Genomic DNA, 24,971 nt, shown 5'->3' with positions numbered 1-24,971 from the left:
GCAACTCTACAAGCTATAAAATTAAACAGATGCCTCAAATTAATAAGTCAATCAACCTTGACATTTTGGACTTGATTGTTCTTTGCTTAGTGGTAGGGGTGGTAGGTGGGGAGAAAGGGCTGTCTGGTGCATGTATGATGTCTACCAACATCCCAGATGTCTACCCACTAGAAGCCAGTATTACCCTCTACCTCTCACCAAGGATGACAACCACAAATATCTCCACCCATTGCCAGATGTCTTCTGGAAAGCAAAACACCCCAGTTGAGAACCACTGTTTTAGACCTATGTGAAGAATATTATAATCTGACATCCATGAATATATATGAAATCACAGGTGCTAACATAATTTGTTTGAAGATTAAAAGCATATTAAGCACACAGAAAAATATATTAGATACATGTACCTATTATCCATATTTAACAAATATACAGATATTATTAATGTCATTTAAAATAATTTGTAAAAAAGGAAGTGTTAGTTTAACATCAGATAACCAAAAATTTCATATAGTACTTGGGAAAATTCCACAGACTTGTTCCTTATCCCAGTTTTTTTTTTTTTTTTTACAGCACCATAAACCAAATCTCCCAAGCTAAAAACCTCCGTCATTTCTTGTTGCTTGTTCTTCCTCAATTCCCACATCCAGTAAGTCATGAAGTAGTGTTGTATGCTACCTCAAAAAGATGGCTTGGATCTCAGAGCCGTCTGATTTGTATTCACTGCCTTCCTCATCTCTTGCCTGACAAGAAGTTTCTAACTTTTCTCTTTCCACCAGCTTCTCACCAGCCTACTCCATTTTTACCCTGCAACTAAGAGCATAATTCTACAAAATGAATCAAAGCCTAAATTCTCTGTATACAGTGCCACTTATTCCCCATGTAAAATTGTAAACTCCTACATTAACTTTTTCTGATCAAGTCCCTGTTCTCCCTGATTCATTTTCCATCCAGCAGTCTTAGACCTGTGAACAACACTAGGCTCTCCCAAGACACTTTGACATTAGACATATTATTCTCTCTCCCTAAATTGTGCAAATGTTTCCTGCTAACATATTCAGTTCCTACATATGAATAGAGAGAATTTGATAGCAAGGAACACTATGCATATGAAATTGTTTGGTTTCTAATTTCATATATCAATTGGCGAGATGTGAAAAGGCAAGGGACATTTTTATGTCTTTTCTTGTTTTTTTCCACTTGATGGCTTATTTTTATACTGTCATAAGCAAACATTACACAAATACTGAAAACTTCACAAAATGAATACACAGCTTAAGTATTTTGGAAAAGGTATACTCCTTTGTAACTGTCCATCTACATCAAGAAATAGAGCTTTGCTAGCCACCCCAGAAATCCCACTATGTGCATATCCCAATCTCAAATGCTTTTCTCCCCAAAAGTAATCACCATTCTTACTTGTATAGAAATTGCTTTCTTGTGTGTCTTTATAGTTTTGTCACCCGAGAATACATCCCTAGACACAATAGCTTGGTTTTAAAGTATTTTTCTCCAAATTTCCTTTAGAACATTTGACATAAGTTCCTCCTCCTCCTTTTTTCCCTCTTCTTATAATTTACCTATTCAAAGACCTGGGACACTTTTCTGTAGAATTTTCTGAAGGCTAGGTTTTGTTAATTGCATATTCATGATAGAATTCACCATGTTTCTCTGTCTTTTGTACTTCCAACAAATTGGCAGCTGGATCCAGAGACTTTATAATACTCATATTCAATCTCTTTGATGAAACCTTAGGTGGTGGTGTGTTCATTCAGCGGGAGGCACATAATTTCTTGTTGTTGTCAAGAATGTCAAATGTCTGAGATTTTAGAGTGTTTGCACGCTAACTAGTTAGTCTGTCACTTGTGTTAGCAGAAGACACGAGACTCAATGACACAGCAGTCAGCATGAGCTTCATGTTTACATGGGTTCCCATTGCCCCCGAGGCAAGTCCCATGGAAGTGATTGGAAAGTACAAACAGGTCGATACTGTATCAAAAGATATTTGGGTCACAGTTGCAGAACTCTGAGCTTATGAAACCCCGTTTTTATAAAAAGGGCTGCTAACAAATCTGCCCTCCACCCTAGAAGGATAAACTGTCTTGCTATTCCATTGCTGCTTTCTATACAAACATTCTTGGAAAAAAAAAAAAATCTGAAGAAAAGCTGGTACATGCCATGCAGAAACAATATAGAATTGTCTCCCAACATTATTCTCTATTATTGTGATGTCATTTGCAATTACTAGCCAATGATGCTGAATATCTAGACCCATTAATTCATAAAGACTTTCAGAACGGCAATGCTCTAATTTTTAAAAATAAATATTATTTTTGGGAAAGTTTTAGGTTCATAGAAAAATGTGAATAAAATACAACATTATTATATAGCATATGCTCCATTTCCCCTATTATTTTAACATCTTACATTATTATGGTACACATTTATTACAATTAATGAATCAAAATTGGTTGGTACTAATTTTAAAATTAGTTTCACTTACTCATTGGAACACCTTATAAGACATAGTGCCTGATACAGACTGACATCTAATCCCCAATATGGTAGTATTTGGAGGTGGGGTTTTTGGGAGATGATTAAGTCATAAGAGTAGACTCCTCATGAATGAAATGAGTGACTCTATAAAAAAGAACCTAGAGAGATCCCTTGCCCCTTCTGCTGTGCGAAAACATAGCAAGATACTGGCCTCAAGGAGTGGGCCCTCACAAGACACTCAATTTGCTGATACCTTGATATTGGACTTTCCAGCCTCCAAAACTGTGAGTAACAAATTTCTGGCATTTATGAATCACCCAGTCCATGGCAAATTGCTATAGAAGACCAAACAGACTAAGGCACTACCTTTAATCTGTTATTTCATTACCTGGTGTTACAGTTCATAAAGGAAAAGGATGAATGCTTATTTTCTTTTAGATACATTTTCAGAAAAGTGAATTGGTCTTCTGTTATTGTCCAAAATGAGAAATTGATATCATTTAATATTATTATGAATTCATAGTTTTATATGTATTTTATGGATTATAATCAGTTATAATTATCATTTTTGAAATATAAGTTACCCCATCATTGGCCAGGAAGGGTCTCTTCCAATTGGTTCTTGAACCCTTTTGACATGAACTTAGTAGTTATTTATAGCTTCCTCACTATCTGCTATGATATGATGTTTCAGGCTCATCTTATCTATTTCTTGTCCTATACCTAGAATATGAAATTTCTCCAAGAATTCCTGGTTTCTCTTTCTGTAAAACTATAACTTAAGACCACAATCTAGGTGCTAAATCCCTGTGGGACACTTAACAACCTTTCAGAACTTAGACAATTATCTGTTCCTACAACTTCCTTCTCCAGTATTCCTTAGGCAAATTTATCTGCTTCACCCCTGTGTACACACAGAGTGCTGTTGATACCCACATTATGGTCTTCATTGCTTTCTAATATTCAGAATCTTAATGATGGTTCCATTGTTGCATATTAAACATGTTATTCCTTTGCTCCTTTCCATGTTTGTCTTTCACAGTTGTTGTGAACTACTAAGGAGCCAAGTCATATTTTATACATCTCCATGTCTCCAGAGCAAGGAATAGCTTTGAATATACTACAAGTACAGATTGCTGAATGAATGACACCAAAATAGGCAAATGATGATATTTTAAGATGATATTTAAAAGTCGAATATATTTTATGTCTTGTAAATAATTTATATGCAGTCTTAGAAGATACTATAATGATTACTTCTCTGTAAAATTCCTATAAAGGGGTAACATAGAGAAAAATGTTTCATAATTAAGTTGTTTACTTGAAAGTACTGAAGACATACACACAAACATAGGCACAAAGTGCATCTCTAAGTAACAATGTCAGAAGAAAAATTCATATTTTTCCAAAATGGAAGGTGCCAATGTATGACCAGAAAATGAGGTAGATTTATAATAAGATTAGATGTTCAATGCATAAAATTTTAAAATAAATGGTTTACTCTTAAAGAAACAAAGATACAGGCATTCACTTGCAAGTTATTGTAAATCTTCCTTGGCAAGCCATCTTTTTCTTAGTAGCAATCTTGTCATTAGACTAAGATTGGAAATGATAAAGGAAGTAACTACCATAAGATTAAGAACCGTGTCTATTTTGCTCGCCACTGTGTCTCCAGCACCTTGAACAATGTTTCTCAAATTGTAGGTGGACAATAAACGGTTGTAGAATAGATAATTGGATGGATGGATGAATAGATGGATGGGTGGATGGATGGATGGATGGGTGAATGAGGGTGAAAGCATAGAGACTTAAAGAATTTTTTGAGGAAGAAAAGTCAAGTGCAAATTTAAAAATACATTTACATTAGGATTGTTTGGTTGTATCTGCATTATTAATTTATGCACAGAATCTCATTTGATTCTATATATCTGTTTGAAAAGGTTCACTAGCACCTAAGAGAAGGCACCTAAGAGAATGCTGATATTAAGACTTTTAGGGTACTTAAAGTACTTTTTTTAAGCAGATTTTAAAATTATAAATATCTGAATTATGCTGCAGTTACTTTTGAGAAATACTCTTTCTTAGCTAATATTTTTGTCATAAAGAAACCTTAGAAAGAGAATGTTATTCTCAAATCAAAATGTTAGACCATGTTGCCATGGATAGTACTTTAAACAAGGAAGTAATTGGTACCACTTTTTGAAAAAAATATTTTAAACAGATTGGGATTTTGATCTTGGGAATAAGAGAGATCTTGTTGTTTTAATATTTCCTCCATCACTTTTGTCTGTGTGACTTTGGGCAAGTTATTTCACTGTAGTTACTTCATCTATAAAACAGAGGTAATACTCAGAGTGATTTGACCAGTAGGTGACAGAAGACATAAGAATGCCTCACACACTGAAAACACTAATTAATAAGTTAATGTAATTATTTGAAAATTTGTACTATTTGAAGTAGTAAATAGCTACTTAGAAACTTGTGACTTGCATAAGGATACTTAAATAAGAAAAGCATTTAAATTGCTTGTCTACAAGTCCATGGCCTCAATTTTTGTTATATTTGTAGTCCTGATTGTATCCACAGATATCAATAGAATGCCTATTGTGTATGTTTGAATTTAATATTAAGAGCATCATAAGTAACATCAGACCTTGTTGTCACTAGAGGAGATGACTAAAGCAAATATTTGTTTTTTTATAAATTAATTAAGGCTGTGTTTTGTGTTTTTTTATGGCCAAATATTTAGACAGATATTGAAGTGTATCTTGGCAGGCTTGTCAAATCCAAGCCTGATACTTTGGCTCTCTTATTTCTGAGATTGCTCATCCTTTTCATTTAAAAATAACAACAGACTAGTCACAGAAGCAGTCACCTCTAACTTCTGCATCCTCAAAGGGCATTTCCCATATGCTTTTCAACAGAGGCAGCTGTTTTCAGCCATAATTTCATAGAGGCCCATTTTCTTTCGTTAAATTTTGAATGGGAAACATCACATTTAAAAAAGACCTCAGACATGAAACTGTCACTCTCAATTGTACATTAAAATGCTAGCAAGCAGTTTTCTCATCTAAACTTTGGTGATGTATAGTTATTCCTTTAGAAATAGAAAAATGCAGTTTTTAATATGCTGTGCAACACAGGGAACATATTGAAGAAGAGTTCTGGATTCAGAAAAACAATAAAACCTAATACTGAGGGATAGCTATGAGCCAGACCTTTTGTTAAGCAAGTTGTAGAGATAAACTTCTCAAAATAATCCTAGGATTTGGAGACATTAACATCCCCATTTCACAGATAAAGATACTGAGACACAGAAAGGTTAAATAATTTACCCAACATAATACTGCTAAAAGCTAGGATGTGAACTTAGGCAGTGTTTTAGTTTGCTAGGAATGCCATTACAAAGTACCCCAGACTGGGTGGCTTAAACAACAGATATTTATTTTCTCACAATTCTGGAGCTGGAATTATGAGATCAAGGGGTCTCCAGCTTTGGCTTCTTCTGAGATCCCTTTCCTTGGCTTGTAGATGACCAGGTTCTCTCTGGGTCTTCTCATGGTCTTTTCTGTTGTCATGTCTGTACCCTCATCTTTTCTTCTTTTAAAAAACACTGGTCATATTGGATTAGGGCCCAACTTAATAATCTCAGTTTAGCCTAATTGCCTCTTTAAAAACCCTATCTCCAAATACAGTCCCATTCTGAGGCAGTATGGCTTAGGACTTCAGCATATACATTATGGGAGTTTGGCTGGGCACAATGGCTCACATCTGTCATCCTAGCACTTTGGGAGGCAAAGGCAGGAGTATCACTTGAGGCCAGGAGTTCAAAACCAGCTACAGCAACATAATGAGACCCCAATCTCTACTGGAAAAAAAAATTAGGTTGGTGTGGTGGTGTGTAGCTGTAATCCTAGACACAAGAGTCTGAGGTGGGAGGATCCTTTGAACCCAGGAGTTCAAGACTGCAGTGAGCTGTGATCGCACCACTGCACTCCAGCCTGGGCAATGGAGCAAGAATCCGTCTCATAAACAAAGAAATATATACATGAATAAATTTAGGGAGTGGTCATATTTAGCCAACAATAGACAGTCTGACTGAAGTTATATCTTTATGTACTATGTAGTACCAATTGTTTAATCAATTTTAATATTAAATGTTTGTGCTTATATATTATTTACCATTCCTAACCTTTTATTACAAATATTTCCCATAATTGCACTAATGATAATATGATGAAATTGATTATCTTTTGTTGATTCAACTTTTAAGCATTTAGCAGAGATTTTTCCTATTTTGCAGAACAGGAACGTAATATTAAATAATTTGTGCAAGGTAAATAAGTGATGGAGACAGCAGTCAAACTAAGATTGTGAGACTACAGAACCCAAATGTAATCACTAGGCTGCATTATCCTAACCAATTTGGCTCTCTGTGGAGGAGAATACTCATCATCACATGGACAACGTTAATAAACATTACGATGCTTTGATTCAGTACGAAAGTGCCGACAACTAATAATTTCTTTTTACTTCAGCTCTATCTATATCTACACAAAGTTTAATTCAAAGGTTTCCAAACATTCTTGCTGTTTTAGCATCTATTCATTGTATCTAATTTCAGTTAAAAGTCAATTCCCCAAATCATTGGAGCTTAATGTGTTTATCTGATAGGAAAAAAATGAACTCAATATTATATTTTAAATAGTTATTAAAGATTATTAAAATGTCTATTTGAAATCCAGGCTTCAAAATATAAGCCTCCCTGTATAAATATGTAGAAAACGAATAAACACACACACATACACACACACACATGCACGCACTTTAGAGATGATAGAATCTTCGACTTATGAAGTTTTTGAAATACGTACACTTACAATTGAAATTTTGTGTGATTATGTAGGTGAATCTGCCAAAGCTTCCAACTTAGTCTGTGTAATCTGTTAAAAAGAAACACTTTAGACAAATTAAATTTGACCGAGTTTATTTAAGAAAACAATGTTCATGAATTGGGCAGCACTCAGATCAGGAGTGGTTCAGAGATCCCCACCCAGCAATGTGAGCAGGCAGAATTCATAGATGGACAAGTAAGTATTATGCAGAAACAGTTTAAATTGTTACAGCTTAGCATTTGCCTTATTTAGACATAATGTGATCAATTGCTAGCCTGTGATTGACTGAGGCCTCTCTGCTATGATTGGCTGAGATTCAGCTACTTGTTATAAGAATATACTCTTAACTTAGTTTGCAGTGTGTTTACTAATTAGGTCACAGTTTGCTGCATAGAAATTCAAGGTACAGAGACAACTTTGGGCCAATTTAATTTAATTTTACAAACCTAATGCCTGTGTAATAAGTCTATGATACAGGAATATAGTCTTGATAAGGTCAGGAGACGAAGAATCAACTGGGAATGTAGAGATTTGAATGGGGACGATTAACTCTCCACCCAGCTCAGGAAAATATAAAGGACAAAAAATATATATAGTTAATTCTAGGGAGGTGAGCTAAGTAGTCCTTTTCTCAATGGAACTCAAGGTGTTCACTGCTAAGAAGTCATGGATTGAGAGCTGGCCAAGTGGCCAGTGATGATTGAAATGGCCTGCAGATTCTTAGAAAGTAGAACTCATAGCAACACTAGCACCAAAGAGACTAGCTGGAAGTGGCTGAAAGTTAGCAGTTTGTTGGGATGACCTGATCAGGTTTCCTACCTCTTGAGTATTATTTCATGCTGTGTATAATTAGTATGAATTCTACTCTACTCCAGTCAGTATATGACATTTCACATTATTTTTGTTTTTTCAAATCTAATTAGATAAGACTTTGAGTCCCTCCTTGCCAGGAGTATTAAGTAATACTTGGAGTGTTAAGAACAATGGGAAAAATGAAAGCAGAATTCCAAAGCAAACATACTAGTTCTACAAGCAGCAGGGATATGTAGTGTTTGCTCTGTGTTTATTCATGTGTTTTTATTCTGGTAAACTTTTTAATACTATGTCATAGTTAAGAATGTTTTCTGCTTTAGATATTCTCAGACGTGCTGTGAAGGGCAGGGACAGAAATTAATTGCCTAGGGAAATTTAATGGAAGGCTTTACTGATAGAGAGGCTACAATTTGCTACTACATTTGTCACCGTCAGAAAACACATAAATGCTGCAGTCATTACCAGCAGAAGGGACTTTCTAATACCCCCCACCTACCACCGTAGTTCTCTGTTCCCTACTCTTCTCTGTGATACTACAGGTTTATTTGACTTCAAGACCTTAGGTAATCAACATTATATTTGTTGATTCTTATCTGATGAAATATATTACTATTTTTGTGGATAGTATCTAATTGTGTATGAGTTCTTAAGACACTGGAGTAGAAGTTAAGAATTTGGATATTTTTGACTGATTACAGAAGGTTTTAACAAAAACGGATAGGTATATTTTAAAAGAGATGCTAATTTTAAAGAAATGTAATAAACATGGATTTGATGCATAATTTTAGTAGGAAAAAATCTGGGAATTTTTCTAACTATGTAAAAAGTATGTAAAAAGTTTTACATACGTAGGTAGGAACACATAATTACTTTTATTGTGCATAAAATCATTCCTAAACACTTACTAAATATTTAGGAATTGTGTGGTACTGTAATCACTTTAATCTTAAGGTAAATGAAGGAATATTTAAGGAACTAGTCTTCATTTCTATTAAGGATCAATTTTTTTTAAAAGGTAACTAAGAAGAAAAGAATTAGGGATTTATGTCAAATACAGAAAAAAATTAAAAACTGTTAAAAGAGTTGTAGAATGAAGCATAAATTTAGAAATAGTGAAGACTGACTTTTCTGAAATGATCTAGAGGTAAAAGGATAACCCGGTGAGCCAGCACAGTCTCATCTAATCTTTGATTGAGGGACATCCATTGATAATTCCAGATTTATAACTGCAGATTTCACATTGTCTCTAAAATATTATGCAGGAGAAATGGTTATAAAATTTCTTGTCATTTTTAAAAATCATGATTTTTTTTTCCTGGACTTACTGCTAATATGGTATAGGAAGTTAATTTTTTTGTGTTCCATATCTTTTGATTTCACTCATCAAATGTCTTAAAGCAAAACAAATTGTCCCTTGAGTTAGAAGAGTTTTGAATCATTCAAGGCTTTAATAATATCCGATTGTATTTACTACTTGAACAAAGCAACTATAGAAGCCAACATTGACAATGAAAATCAATCAGTTTTACTGAGCAGAAGCTTACACCATGAGGAGGAAGATATATCTTTAGGAGGGTATTCACTCTTTGGTTGACAAAATAGGCAGAATTTCTAGAACTAAACTGTTACTGAGCCAGAACCAGAGTCAGCATTTTGTCTTTGCTAGGGCATTCTTTTTTATTTTTCTTTCTTTTTTTTTTTTGAGAAAAACCTTTTTTTGATATCAAAGACATCGCCAGTAACTCAGAAATTAGATTTTATTTTATTTTGTTTACTTTTTTATTATATTTTAAGTTCTGGGGTACATGTGCAGAACGTGCAGTTTTGTTACATAGGTGTACACGTGCCATGGTGGTGTGCTGCACCCATCAACCTGTCACCTACATTAGGTATTTCTCCTAATGCTCTCCCTCCCCTAGGGCATTCTTATAATTTCTGTTTACTACTGTGGTCCTTGTACATAAATCATGATTGTGTTGTTCAAACAATGTTTTGTTTTAGTAGCAAGTTCATAAAATTATTTTCCATGGGAAATGATGTCTAAAAAGACCTTAAGCATTGCTTTCCACTTTTCGATTCCATTCCATTTCATAGCTATTATTAAATTTAGGGCTATAATATACACACATAAAGTATAAGGAACTGTTTCTGAAATTTAGGAATAAATTGCAAATTGCATAAGCAAGATATAAATGTACCAAAGGTTACATAACAGAGAGATTAAAAGCAGCAGTTCTTACATAATGATATTATAATTTTTTTTTCTGCTCAGATTGTCCACAGGCAGTTCATCTTCCTGGCTATTATCAGAGATAATATTTGTAATACTTAGCATCTGTTAAATACTTACTATTGGTCAGCCAGTTTTCTTATATCTTCTAACCCATATTATGGTTCTATAATAGAAATATTGGTATCTTTTTTAAAGATGAAGAAACTGAGGCTCAATAAGATTAAGCAACCTGATCGAAGCCACAAAGTTAGCAAGCACAAAGGCTAGGTTTGGAGTCCAGCTTTGCCTGGCAGACAAGCTCACATTTCCTACCATTACACTTTCCCATAAATAAATCCATATGTTTAAAAGTTGTTTTTATTTTCTTAAAATTTTCTAAAACAGTGGAAAATGTTGTGCTACTCAGATTTTTTCTGATAGCTGAAAGGTGAGGAACAATGGATGACTAACATGATTGTGTGGCCTTATCAGACATTATAACATGTAATTTACACTTCTAGATATCTCTTCACTTTTTATCCAGATCTGCCAATATTGGCTCAAACCACTTTATTTACTCTTTTTCATCATTAAATACTCCTATCATTATTAACTCATTTCCTTTAATTGTTTTTATTTGTAATCAGTACACATGGCTCATGATCTGCCCTGGAGTTTCCTTTTGAGATGTTTCAAGATATTAGTTCACAGAAAGACTATAAGAATAGAGAAAATGTGACTATGAATACCAAAAAGCAGAGACCAAAATAAGGCAGGATGTGTTCTTTTAGGTATAAGAATTTTGTATTTATCTCCTGTAACTCTTTTTTAAAATGCTTCAGTTCCATGTGTCCCTCTATATACAAAAGATTAGAGCAACACATCTTGGGTTGAGAGATTTGCTATGATATTTTTTTTCTATTATTTACATTATTTTTCTGGGTCGGAGAAAGGGGTGTAAGAAATAAATAAATAGGATCCTCACTATTATTTTCATAAAATAATTTACTATGGACCAACTTATGGGTGGCCTTATTCAAAACGACTTGGACATACATTCTCAGCATTAACATGGAATGATGTCCAGAGTTCACATAATAAAAAGATATTTGTTAGGCTAATGCTTAGTTATGCATACTATTTTGCAAGGGTGATAAACAGAATGAATAATGACAGAGACTTATTTTGGATACTGGAATCTCAGTTATAACAGCAAATCCCTCCAGTTCTAGAATCTTTACAAGGGAGTACCTATTGCTTGTAATCTGACCTTCCATGAAGATAAGACATATGTCTCTAAGAATAATATAATACACACCCTGGAATGAGAAGTATATAAATATTACAACACAATTGATTCAAATATAAATATATTTAGTAATATGCAAATACAAAGATGTTCTTAGTTATATTTTACTTTTTCTGGTAGATAAGAGCACTTGAAGCATCCTCTTCTGCATTAGTTAGTCCTTCTTTATGTGTTCAGCATTTTTCTTGGTTCATACCTATCACACATTCTAGAGCCCTTATTATCTGCAAGTTATTTGCAGCTTGTGGTAATATGTGATCCAAATGCCATCCCAAGTGACACTGAAAAATTACTAATGATGTTACTCTTTTACAAATAAACCTCTTCTTTTACCCAAGTATGCTTCATCTGTGTTTTCTCTGTTGATATTATAAATGTGTTTCTCCATCTCGAGATAAACCAATGGCATTTTACAGTTTTTGATAAGAAGAGTCACTTCCTGAGTGGGATGGAAGCTAATGATAAGTCTGTTTTGGAATGATGGATCTTACGACATGTTGTAGGCAAAAGAGTTATAATACATCCTCCATCACCACATTTATCATTGTGACCTAGATCACTAAATAATTATTGTATACACATTTAAAGAAAACTTTGTGATAATGAATGAAAGAATTTTACTTTTTAGACCATACAATGTCAGAATGTATTTATAGTCTCTCTTGAAGAGACTATAAATAGTATAGGGGTAGATATACTATTAAATAGTATAAATAAATAGGGGTAGATAAGGGCACTCAAAGAGGTAACAGTTCAACCATTAGAACGGTGTTTGAAGGAGGAATTATAGAGCCCTAGAGCCCGACTTTTCCAGGTGGTGCAATTTTAAACAAATTACTGTGTACAAACAATGCATATCACTGGTGAGTTTCACCACTCTTTTCTATTGTCCTAGGCATTTATCTCTTCACTCCAAAAAACTCACTGTCTTAGGAGTACTCATAGTGGCTTAGAGTTCCCAATTTGATGCCAGATATGAGTAATTCCATGTATCCCTTGCCTATTCCTCTCCACTTTTGCTCCATTAGGATTCTACTCTTCTATTGATTATTTGTAGTATGCTTATTCCTAAGAATTATGAGAGTGGGGTGAAAGAGTCTGAATAGAGGTCCACATATTTTATTGTTTATTGTAAACCAACTAGAGATTACTAAATAAAATGTTATATTTTCCCATTTTGACAGACATATCTTTATAACAACCTGGATGGCCAGGTACAATGTTAGAACTTTTGGAGTCCTCAGGAATATGTTGGCATGGAGAGAAATGGCTCCAGTCTGCAGTCTCTCCTCCATCCACTTCTAGCATATATTGTGAGAGGTCTTACATGCAAGTTCTTGGACACTCTAGCCTACATGTCCAGGATCTGTATAGTTTCCCATCACACATTGACACCTGGACCTCCCATTCCTTCCTAAATATATGCACACGGGTGGCACAATCTGCTGTCTGGGGATTGAACTGGGGAAGATGACATTACAGTTTCTAGATAAAGACTTGGGGTTATTTGCAAAGGAAATTCTGGGATCACAGGGTCTGGAAGGGGAGAGTGCAGAATCTAAATGAGCCTTTTTCTTCACTCCACAGACTTTGTACAGTGGGGAAGGATGTGGTCAGAGAAGGACAAGAGTGATACTTGTTGGTTTACTGCCACTCTCCTAGTCACATGAGACACATAAGTTAACAGACCACAGTGCTTGACCTTATAAGGCTATATTCTGGGAAAAAGAGAGACAGGTTACCAATACTAAATCTAATAAATGTATGAATGATATAATATGGTAGAAGGTAAGAAGTAGTGGGGAAAATATGAGAATTGAAGCAGGTAGAAGTGTAGGGGCTACGGTGTTAAACAGGTTTATCAGGGTTAGCCTCAACTGAGAAGGAGATATTTGAACAAAAACTTGAAGGTAGTGAGGGAGTTTGCCAAGAAGATAACAAGATGAAAGGAAACTCAGATTTTTAAGGGCATAATGCACAATTTAAGGTAGAACTATAATTTCCATGTGAAAGAGAACTGATGACTAGATCATATACTGTAGTTCTGTCTAATAGAATTGTAAGGCCATAAAATTTAAAATGTTTGTTTTGCCACCATACGAAAGTAAAAAGAAACAACAGATATTAACTTTAATAATACATTTTATTTAACTCAATTTATCTCAAATGTTATCATTTCATCATATAATCTTCAAAATCCAGAGTGTATTTTGTACTTACAGCACATCTAAATTTAGACCAACTACACTTCAATTGCTCACTACCCACATATGGCTAGTGGTTATTGCACTGAACGGCATGAATATTTGGATGCATCAGTAAAAGGATTTTGTCTGTTACTCTGAGTGACTTAGGAGATGTTTCAGAGTTTTAAACATTGAAGTGTTGTAATTTGATTTATGTCTTTAAAATACCTTGGCTAGCCTGAATTTAGAATACACCATAAGGATCAGGAATAGACACAGGGAGACCTATTGCAATAATCTAGATGAGGAATGATGATGGCTCAGGTGGGAGCCATGGATGACATAAAAAGTAGTTGAATTTCCGATCATTCTGAACATAGAACAAATAGTATGGATCACACTCAGGGTGTCAGAGGAGAGTCAAAGATGACTGAAATTTTGGCCTGAAAGCCAGAAAAGATGGAAAAACCTTAACTGAGATGAGGAAGGCTGCCAGAGGGGTGAGGGAAGAAAGGAGTTCAGCCATTGATAGGTGTATCTGAAAAGCACACTAGACATCCAAGTAAGGATGGTGAGTAAACAGTTGGGTATAAATCTGGAGTTTGGGAAAGTATAGAGATAAATGTTTGGAGATCACCAACTTTGAAACTGAATAAGATCACCAAGGGAGTGAGAGTAGACAGAGGTGGGAAAAAGTACCAAAAACTGAGCCTTGGAGCATCTGAAATGAAAGGGGTTAGTTAGAATAACATGAAATTGGTGTTAAAATAACACCAAATACTTGAGTGTTTTTGTATCATTTTTAGTTTTTTTTTAATTCTGACAATTATTTATCATCATTTTATCGAAAAACTTAATATTTAGCTGCGACTCAGGCTTTCTTCATGACAGTTTTGCTTTAAAATGTCTCACAAACCCTCAAATAATTAACTCATTATACATGAGTAAATTTAAACAGTGGGCAGTAAAAATTAAAAATGTGGTTGGAATGAATTTATAGCCAACAAGTAGTTGTTTTTTTGTTGTTGTTTGTTTGTTTGTTTTTTGTTTTTTTTTTTTTTTTTGAGATAGAGTCTTGCTCTGTCGCCAGGCTAGAGTTCAGTGGTGCAATCTTGGCTCACTGCAACCTCCGCCTCCTGGGTTCAAGTGATTCTCCTGCCTCAACCTCCCAAGTAGCTGGGACGACAGGCGCTTGCCACCACACCGGCTAATTTTTTGTAATTTTAGTAGAGATGGGGTTTCACCATGTTGGCCAGAATGGTCTCGATCTCTTGACTTCATGATCCTCTCGCTTCGGCCTCCCAAAGTGCTGGGATTACAGGTGTGAGCCACCGCGCCCGGCCACAACAGTTTGTTTTTAATACATGTCGTTTATGTTTGTGTTCCCTGGAGATGTACAGGGCAATTGTTATTTGATAAATATAGCACTAACCACCAATAAAGCCTTTTTAAATCTATCCTACAATTTACAAACTAACATGGCTTTGTTTTACTTATGCTCACCAATTTGCTTTTTTATGTAAAGTCTCTGAGTGATAGTTGTGTGTCCTTAACTTATTGTAGTCTGTTGATAAGCAAGACCTTTATTCATTTAACTATATTCAAATCTCAGGTATGAAGAAGGTCTCATAAACAAAATCCATTATTTTACTATAAGCACATTCATAACTGTTTAAAAGAACTACAACGTGTAGTTCAAATGAGATTTTAACCCTTTGTGATCTTTTTTATGAAGCCAATGATTTAGAATATGATACGGAAAATAATGTATTAAGCTAAAAACTGAAAATTAGAGTTTAATAACTCATTTTAATCTAAATTGCTACATATACTTAGTGACAAATTAGTTTTATAACACAGACAATTGTTTGTGTTTGTGTCTTTTCAGTCTGTTCGAGAAGTCACAGGCTACGTGTTAGTGGCTCTTAATCAGTTTCGTTACCTGCCTCTGGAGAATTTACGCATTATTCGTGGAACGAAACTTTATGAGGATCGATATGCCTTGGCAATATTTTTAAACTACAGAAAAGATGGAAACTTTGGACTTCAAGAACTTGGATTAAAGAACTTGACAGGTAAGGAATATATACATAATGGCAGATATGCTTTAATTATCAATATAAGGCAATGTACACAAAAATGTATATGTAGGGTTACTGTCATATTTGTTACATTAAGGAACACTCTAAGGCATTTAAATATCAGTGATTTTTCATTTTATGAGCGATGATGCCCCGTGATGCCCTTGTTTTTGTTTATATAGATTTTGTAAGTGCAGTGTGAAGGATACCATAATACTGTATCTCAGCTGAACAGGAGTAAACTCTGGAAATGCTCTGTAACTGAAAACTGAGATATGAAACATGCTGTGTTTGGTGGTTTCAGGTGAACAGTGGACCATATCATCAAATCTTTGCAGTAATGCAATAACGAATAGAGCTTAGTAATACCCAAGCTATTATATCCGTTTCCATGAATCTTTAGTTTTCTGCACAATCACCTTATTTTTGGAAAATATATCTAATTTATACAGTTTTGATTTCTCTTATTCAGTAGCTCACTAAATGCCATCAGCAATTCTTTCTCAGAATACTTCAATAACATCAGATCATCAGAGTAGTTTTTTCTCATTAAGATTGGAAATATATGATGTAAGCAACCTAAAATTATCATCCTTCTATGAAAAACACTCAATAGGAATTTATTTTGTAAGCTGGTTCTTGCCATCCCACTGTTACTTTTCAGTTCGCATAGCTCAGAGTATGTAAAAGTCCTTGTAGGAGGCTTTTTGGTATAATGGTTCTAATCATGAATTTTATTCATGCATACCTGTAATCAAAATGAACTGATTACTGAGATTGCACCATTGCTCTCCACCCTGGGCGACAAGAGTGAAACGCCATCTCAATAAATAAATAAATAAATTTTAAAAAAAAAAGGTAATTAGTGAATAATTAGTACCTCACTGTGGGATAAAGGAGTTTTCACTTTTAATTTACTATAAATTAATATAATCAATATATTTTGCATCCAAACATGTAGTGGCTTTATATGTACTTTGAGTCCAATAAATAGTCCAAATAATTCTTGACATTGAAATATTAAACAGTTTAGAGATATGGCCTTAAAATATAACAAAAAGTAAGATGAATATTGTCAGAATATTGAAATCATTTGTTTCTTATATTTGAAGTAGATATTAAATTTATAGTTTTAAGTTAGACATAGCTTCATAGTTAGCCAGACATGTGAGATAAAATTGGGATATTTTGGGTGAAGAAAGGAATACTGATTGTGTTATTTATTTTGGACATGATTGCTATAGAGTTGATGAAATAATGGTGAATGCAAATTGTTCAGAATTTATAGATTCCTTCATCAACATTTTCACTTTTATTTCTTTCAAAGATAGTTTTCTTACTGAAGAATGGAGTTTTTTTTACTAAATTACTACTTATATAGAAATAATGATAGGAGAAAGAATTTTGGAAATGAAATGTGTAGAGAACAATTGAGTGATTGAAATTAGGGATCTAAAAATACTGTAATACGATCCAGTTAAAACCTGCATAGGAAGCATTGTGTTTTCATCATGATTTCCTTCTGAATATATTAAAGAAAAAAATTGAATAAGTTGCTTCTCAAACTTTTTATAATACTTGAATCTTGTTATTATTCCATAAGATGTGCTGTTTGAGGAATCTTTCCACATAGAGAATTTGTCTTTAAATAGTTCCCTTATTTATTTTCACATTTAATACCAGTACTACTAAATTATTAAAACAGAGTTATTTAATCCATCAAAATTATGCCACATTTAAACATACTTCATAGTGAGTATGTGCATAACTTGTATTACTTAAGATTGTGACAGTTGTTCAACTTGCGCGTACCAAAATATAACACTATTATTTCAAGAGTATTATTATTCACTTTGCATGGAAGCTGTTATATTTTCTTTTGCCGTAGTACAAATGGATAATTAATAAGTGATTAAGAAAATGAGCTGATTGTTTAGAAAAATAGATACTCATTCAAAAGGTATTAATTTCTTTGAGTGTGAATTGAAGAAAGTGCAACAAAATGGTAGAAATTTAGGCTAATATGGACATTTTTCAGATATTTTATTTATTAGGTGGTTGACTGCTATATGCCAAAATTATTCTGTAAGGGAGACAGTCTAAGGTCATTGAACTTTAGATATTCTGATCGATAGTGTTACTCCAATTGTGAGAATCAGAAGTTACACGGACGCATGATTGTGTTTGTGTGCAAGAATATGCAAGAAATGACAGAAGACACCTAACTGTTCACATGAAGAAGAATATGGGATAAAATTTACTCTATGGCAAAATCTTAAAAGGCTAAATGTTCTAGGTAACCCTATTAAAGCAACAAACAAGTGTCATAATTAAGTTCAGGTAAGATTGTTTTTGTGTTTTGGAAAAATATTTGTTTTATGTTGCTTGTTTTTGTGTTATGCAAAGCAAAAATTTTAAAACAACATTTTTATATTCTATTAAGGGCAGAGCTACTGGACTGGCCTTAATTTTTTATACCTGGTATAAAATGAGGGGAAATAGCAAATCTGCTGATTAGTCGGATACCTCACTGCCTAATCTACCATACTGTATTAAATTTTTAACTCCGTTCTTAAAGGACCAGCACCATGAGCATCATCCAGGAACTTAGAAATGCAAATCCTTGGGCTTCACCTGAAACCTACTGAATGAGAAACTCTGGGGGTGGGGCCCAGCAACTTGTGTGTTGAGTATCCCTGTAGTGATGCTGACGATTACCGCAATTTGAGAAGCACTAATCTAATTAATGGTATGTTACCAAGAGATGGTAGCACTATATCCAGTTAAATTCTTCACAATTATTTGTATTCATCTATCATCTTGCAAAGAGAAAGGAAGGGATGGGACAGGAACAGATAAGGTTTTGCTTTCATGACAAGAAATACACTGTATGTTCGGGTGAAAATGAAAATAACACATGAGGATCCTGGAGAGTCACTTGGGTATAAAATGACTTAAAGATAAGGAAGATGCTGGGAATAAATTTTTCTATAATCATTTTGCCAAATACCAACTTTGTATATTGATAAATCATTAAAAAGGCAATAGTAATTCATGATGAATTTTCTTCTTAAGCAAAATTTTATTTTTAAATACTTTCAACAAGGTAAATAACCAGTAACAATTATGGGGATGGGAAGTGCACAGAGTATTGTAACCAAGAGTTTTGAGATGAAGACTTTAAGGGTTCTTTTGTGTATATTTGTATATGGTTTGCATTTCTACTGAAAGCTTTTTCACTGTTTGATATTAGAATAGTATGTGTTCAGAACAGCACATTAGCTTTCTGCAAACTTTGTGTAACAGAGATATTTAGTTAACACGAAGACTGTCATTATACACTAGTTAATGGTTGGATGTCACTGAGACATATACAGATTAATTCCCACCTTAAAAATTCCTATTAATTAGCTTGATGTTCACCAAAATTGCTGCATGGCCTAAAAAATTACTGCAGATCTTACTTACATACTTTCATGTTGGTTGTGCCCGAGACAATAAATGGATTTAAACCTATTTTTCTGGCCAAGCAGAAACATTTGTTTTACTGCTGCTTCTCACATTTCCAAGTATGTATAGGGTAGACGATAAATAGAGGGGAAAAGAGGCAGTTGCCTAGACTAAAAATAGGCCACACAATCTATGAAGGACTGAGGAACTTATATTAGCATACTCTAGGTCTAGGTGTCCTGTTAACACTGCCTTACTTTTTTCTTGCCAGTGGAGAGGTTACACTTCCATCAGTGCATCCCTTCAGGCATATGATCATCTATATCTTGAGGCCATTGGGAAGGTCCCTACTGCATCAGAGAAGTCCATATCTGGACAGGGGACACCATGTCTTCCATTAAGGTCGCTTGCCCGTGGCTGTGGTTCTTATTAATCACTCTTGATGAGGATGTCCTGCTGACTTTTTTTAATCACCTCTTTCTTAACCAAACATTCCTATTCAAATTGACATTTAATAGTATATATACAATCTTAATTAATTCTGTAAGCTTCTACTTGTTTAGTCACTAGTCTGGCCAAACCCTAAAAGGAATTATATGGGCCATAAAACCCACTATTACTTTCTCCCTTCTGCAATTTATAAAATCACCTCATCTGTTACTAATCGTTGGTAATATGATACAATTTAATCTACATATTATATTGTAGATATAAAGGAATCTTTCATAAATACTTAAGTTTAATTCTATTCTATTTATATCCCAAACAGGAAGATAAACACTTAAGTTCATATCTATTTTGTTTATATCTTAAAAGGAAAGATAAATGCTTAAGTTCATATCTATTTTATTTGTATCCATATAAAATAGATAAATGTAGTTTGATCTTGATATGGAATGATAACCTAGGTACAAATTTAATACACTATACATATATTTATCACACTAAATTTCAGCTTAAATAATTGAATTTTTACTTTATAAATTATGAGAATATCTTTAGAGGAGGTGATATTTGGGATGATACGAAAGTACAGAAAGTACAATTGGTGTTTTTTTAAAAATTAACTGAACCTTCTACATATTTTCAGACCAACACATTCACATGTTTTCATCTTTATGTGGTATTTTATGGACATTGTAATCGTTTTGTTAACTGTGTACTGGATCATCTTGATTAGATTATTATTTGAGGTATGGACAAACAAAAATTTAAAACAAAAAGTAAAATACCAAAGTTATTCCTAGAAGTCCTCAATAGTAATGAAAATAATATATGAAGTTTGCTGGATTCTGGTAGATGAAAAATAGAATAGAAGGCTTGATGGTGCATGCCTGTGGTCCCAGTTGCTCACGAAGCTGAAGCAGGAGAATCCCTTGAGCCTGAAAGTTTGAGGCTGTAGTGAGCTATGATCACGCCACTGCACTCCAGCTTGGGTGGCACAGAGGGACCCTGTCCCAAAATAAATAAATAAATAAAATACTCCATCCAGAAACTACAACATCTAAATGATGTAAAATGTGAAAGAGGTGATATCTGAACATCACACTTGAATGTCTGCCTTCAAATGTGCGTAAGTTATTAATTAAAATAGTACATCAAAGTAACGTAGTACCTTTTCACATTTAAGTCCCTCAAGCTTCTTTGGCATTATTCAGTAATGGTCAAATACATAACCTAATGTCAAAAAGGACAAGTCACTTGTCATTGACTCAGTATATGTCATAGAGTGATGTGCAATTGTGAAATCAGAAAAGCTCTCTGTGCAAATGCCTGGCCTACCACCTACAGTCTGGGTGTCTCTCTGAGACTCAGATTTTTTATCTTGAAAATTGTGAAGAAAATTCCACCTCATAGTGTTGTAATGAGCGTTAAAGAAAGAAAGCAGGGAACTTGTCAATTAAAGCATCTTTCACATTGGGGGTGTTTAGAAATCTTAGTGTTCTTTCCTAGTATCTGTTTTGTTTATAGTTTTCCCTTGTTTCACCACATTGAGAAAACTATTGTATTTGTTTCTGCGTATTTGGATAGATTCCTATTGTTTCCTTGGGGCTTTGGGTATGACCTGTTTAGACAAAAAAAAGTGTTCCAAATTTCAGTGTGTCTTCTAACTACTTTGTGCATAAGATCTGTTTCTCTGGTGATGAGAAGCCCGAGACTGGCCTTTGTCTACTCTCAGGAAGAGTGCTAGCTTTGCTACCTCACAGCACTTCTCTCCTGTCTTTCAGTGTTTCATGCCAAGCACCTGTTGCCCCAGCCCTTCATTTCAAATCTCCATCATCATGTTTCATCCTTCATTGGCCCTGACATTTGTCTTGACCTACACAAGAGACATATTCATTCTGAGTTCTTTTTCTTACATGAGAGTTGCTAAGCATTCTTCAACTACCCTGTGAAAGGTCTTGGTAATGTTTGAGTGGATTCAACCAGGCTAGTTCAGGGATTGTTGTTAAACAGAATGTTTAACAAAAGTACTACAAATGTTTACATTAGAAGATCTATTCAGCATATTGTGATATTTGCAGCCCAAAAAAAAAAAAAAATCTAAGAATACTCTTAGCTTCAGGATAAATTGTTTGGAAAATGATTAGATCAAAACTAATCTATAGTGAAGCTTGCATGAGTCAGAGAGAATCAGTGAAAAGAGTGGCACGTTCTTTGGAAAGAGTCAATTTTTAGATCAGGTCCACAGTTTCTGGAAATGATACTCTCATCAGTGTTTTAAAGAGCATTGTTTGCTTGTCATGTCAGACTGTGTATTGACTAGAAAAATGAGAACTCCAATAATGTATTTATGTCAGTACATAGAAACATATATTTGAAAAGAGGAAATGTTATAATTAAGGGATCAGAGATTTATAATGGCCATTTCAGCAAATTTTGCTGGGACTTATGCTCAGACAACTGATTCTTTAGAGAGCTGATGAGTGGATTTATAGAACTAAATGAAGGGGAAATGAGAATTTCTCCTCCTGCTGTACCAAGAATCAGAGATAATAAGGAGAGAAATCTGAGGAGAAATAAGCCAAAATAAGTGGTGGGGTTGGGTGTTCAGGGAATAGAATCATCCTTTCTCCTCTGCTCACATGTTGTCAGTCATGACTGTCAAGATGATCTGCTCAGGGCATATAATTCAACTCCCTTAATTTATGACCCCTTCAAGAATCTTAAAGAGGCCTCACTCTTTGAAGAACATTCTATTTAATCCCTAGAGCATCCTTTAGAAAATATTAGGGGAAGCCTAGCATTATGGAATCTCTCAGGAAACTTCCCTACTTGGAATCTTAAACCTTTGTGATCATTCTTACTTTTTCTTAAGATGCACTAAAATCTGTATTTTTCCTTCCATAAGAGAGGAAGCTTATATATCCTAAGGAAAAAAAAAAAAAAACAAAAAACAAAAAAAAAACGTTTAAGGGTGACAAACCCCATTGCTTAAAGCTCATTGACTGAGGAAACATGCTTGTTCACTTTGGTGTGTAGAAAAGGAGGAAAATCTTTGCTCCTCAGAGTCTCAAATGTAGTACTAGAAAGTGAATGGTTATAATAGAACCATGAGTCCATTGTTTTGCTCTGAGGAAAACAGGAAATATGTCAGAGTACTCACCTCTCCACCCTTACCCCAGGACGTTAGCTTCATCTGGCTTTCAGACCCTGAACTGCAAAGAATTGCAGAATTCTCCGCATCTATCCCCAGTTACCAAGGGAGGCACAGCAATGCTGGGACCAGAATCACTGGATTGTTGCAATTTCTGATTTCATGGCAGAGGACTTGTAACAGTAAGAATACTATTTGGGAATAAACCACATCAATCTCTCTCTCTATCTATCTATCTATCTATCTATCTATCTATCTATCTATCTCTCTATCTTTTTGTTTTGTTTTGTTTTGAGACAGAGTCTCGCTCTGTCGCCCAGGCTGGAGTGCAGTGGTGCTATCTGGGCTCACTGCAAGTTCCACCTCCCGGGTTCACGCCATTCTCCTGCCTCAACCTCTCGAGTAGCTGGGACTACAGGCACCCGCCACTACGCCCTGTTAACTTTTTGTATTTTCAGTAGAGACGGGGTTTCACCATGTTAGCCAGGATGGTCTCGATCTCCTGACCTTGTGATCCACCTGCCTTGGCCTTCCAAAGTGCTGGGATTACAGGCATGAGCCACCGCGCCCAGTCACCAAATCTATATTTTAGAGGGAATGAAGAGTGCATGCTAATTCTGACAGACGTCTATGGCAGTTTTTTAAAGTATGTAAATATGTCATCAAGTTTAGTCAGAGGAGGCAGCCTCAAGCTTGGCAGAACCTAAAACCCTCAGTCAGAGTTCGGAAATGAGGCTACATGTTGTTCTCTTCCAACGTTTACCAAAGGCATGATAATTGTAATATCCCATATGCTATAGAAGTTTACACTTTGCAAAATGCTTTCAGTTTCCTTTCCAAAAATCTGTTTCATACACAGTCCTGTAATGCTGACCTGGCAGATATCTTTATTATAATTTTACATCTAAGAAAACCAGGCCAAAGGTCTTGTGGCTAATCAGGTGAACCTTGTGCTGGAATCTAGATCTGTTTACCCGTTCTTCATATTATGTCACTCCCAAAAATTGTTTAAGACAATTTCTTCAGGCAAAACTATAGTCAGTGAACCATTAAATTGGCTGAAAAATGTAAACAATCCAAGCTTAAGCAATAGGTCTTAAGGTTGTATTTTAGAAAGAATTTGTTTTGATCATTGTGTAATACTTGAATATATCATGAATGGTAAGTTGACAATAAAATACAAGCAAACATACAATACAACAATATTGTAAATACTGAATTTGATTTTTTTAATCTATTACTCATTCTATAGCCACTGTGATTCAACTATGGCTTTTTAAAAATCAAGCTTGCTAAACTCTTAGCTGTAATGCACCAACATTTATTAATGGACTTAATTTTACTGGTAAAAATTTAGGATTCTTTTGGAAAGTAATGTCAATTCATATACTTACTAGCTTTGTTTTGTTCTACTTGTACATTCAAGTCGTTGTGCTGAGATATGAGCTATGCTAAATTATCTCTACATGCCTGTCTTCTCTCAGTAAATATTATATTTCTGACAATTGTTTACCTTCCATCTGCCATGTGAAGCCAATTATTATTATTATTTTTATAGTCAAGCATGTGTGTGGAGTCAGGAGGCTCCATTTTAATCTGTTTTCTTCTCAAAAGCTGCACTGTCCAATAGAACTTTCTTGGGATGATAGCATTATTCAATATGTGCTACACAACAGAGGAGCCGGTAGCCAAATGTGGCTGTGGAGTCGTCTGAACGAGACTGCTATGAATGAAGATGTGGATTTTTATTTTTATCTAATTTTAATTAATTTTAATTTAAACAGCCATATTTGGCTAATGGCAATCATATTGGACAGTGCAGCACTAAAGGGACTACATTTTTACTAAATCCAATCCAGCAGGCAAGGACTTACAAGCAGAATAACATGGAGAATCGCAAGACAGGCTCAGAATCTGGGCTCCCTGAGTCA

General features: G+C 34.6%; 1 protein-coding gene across 4 annotated transcripts in view; it reads left to right on the top strand.

Moving 5' to 3' along the window:
* ERBB4 (erb-b2 receptor tyrosine kinase 4) overlaps positions 1-24,971 on the top strand; it is a 1,181,951-nt gene that overhangs the window by 589,873 nt on the left and 567,107 nt on the right. For all 4 annotated transcript variants that reach the window (XM_025405288.1, XM_025405286.1, XM_025405289.1 and 1 more), the window contains exon 3: positions 15,800-15,986. In XM_025405288.1, the coding sequence (XP_025261073.1) occupies positions 15,800-15,986 (187 nt within the window). The remainder of the gene's footprint in view (positions 1-15,799; positions 15,987-24,971) is intronic.

This window comes from Theropithecus gelada, chromosome 12 (assembly GCF_003255815.1).
Source record: "Theropithecus gelada isolate Dixy chromosome 12, Tgel_1.0, whole genome shotgun sequence".
Lineage (NCBI taxonomy): Eukaryota > Metazoa > Chordata > Mammalia > Primates > Cercopithecidae > Theropithecus > Theropithecus gelada.
The sequence above is the reverse complement of the archived record's forward strand: the minus strand, read 5'-3'. Positions and strand labels throughout refer to the sequence as shown.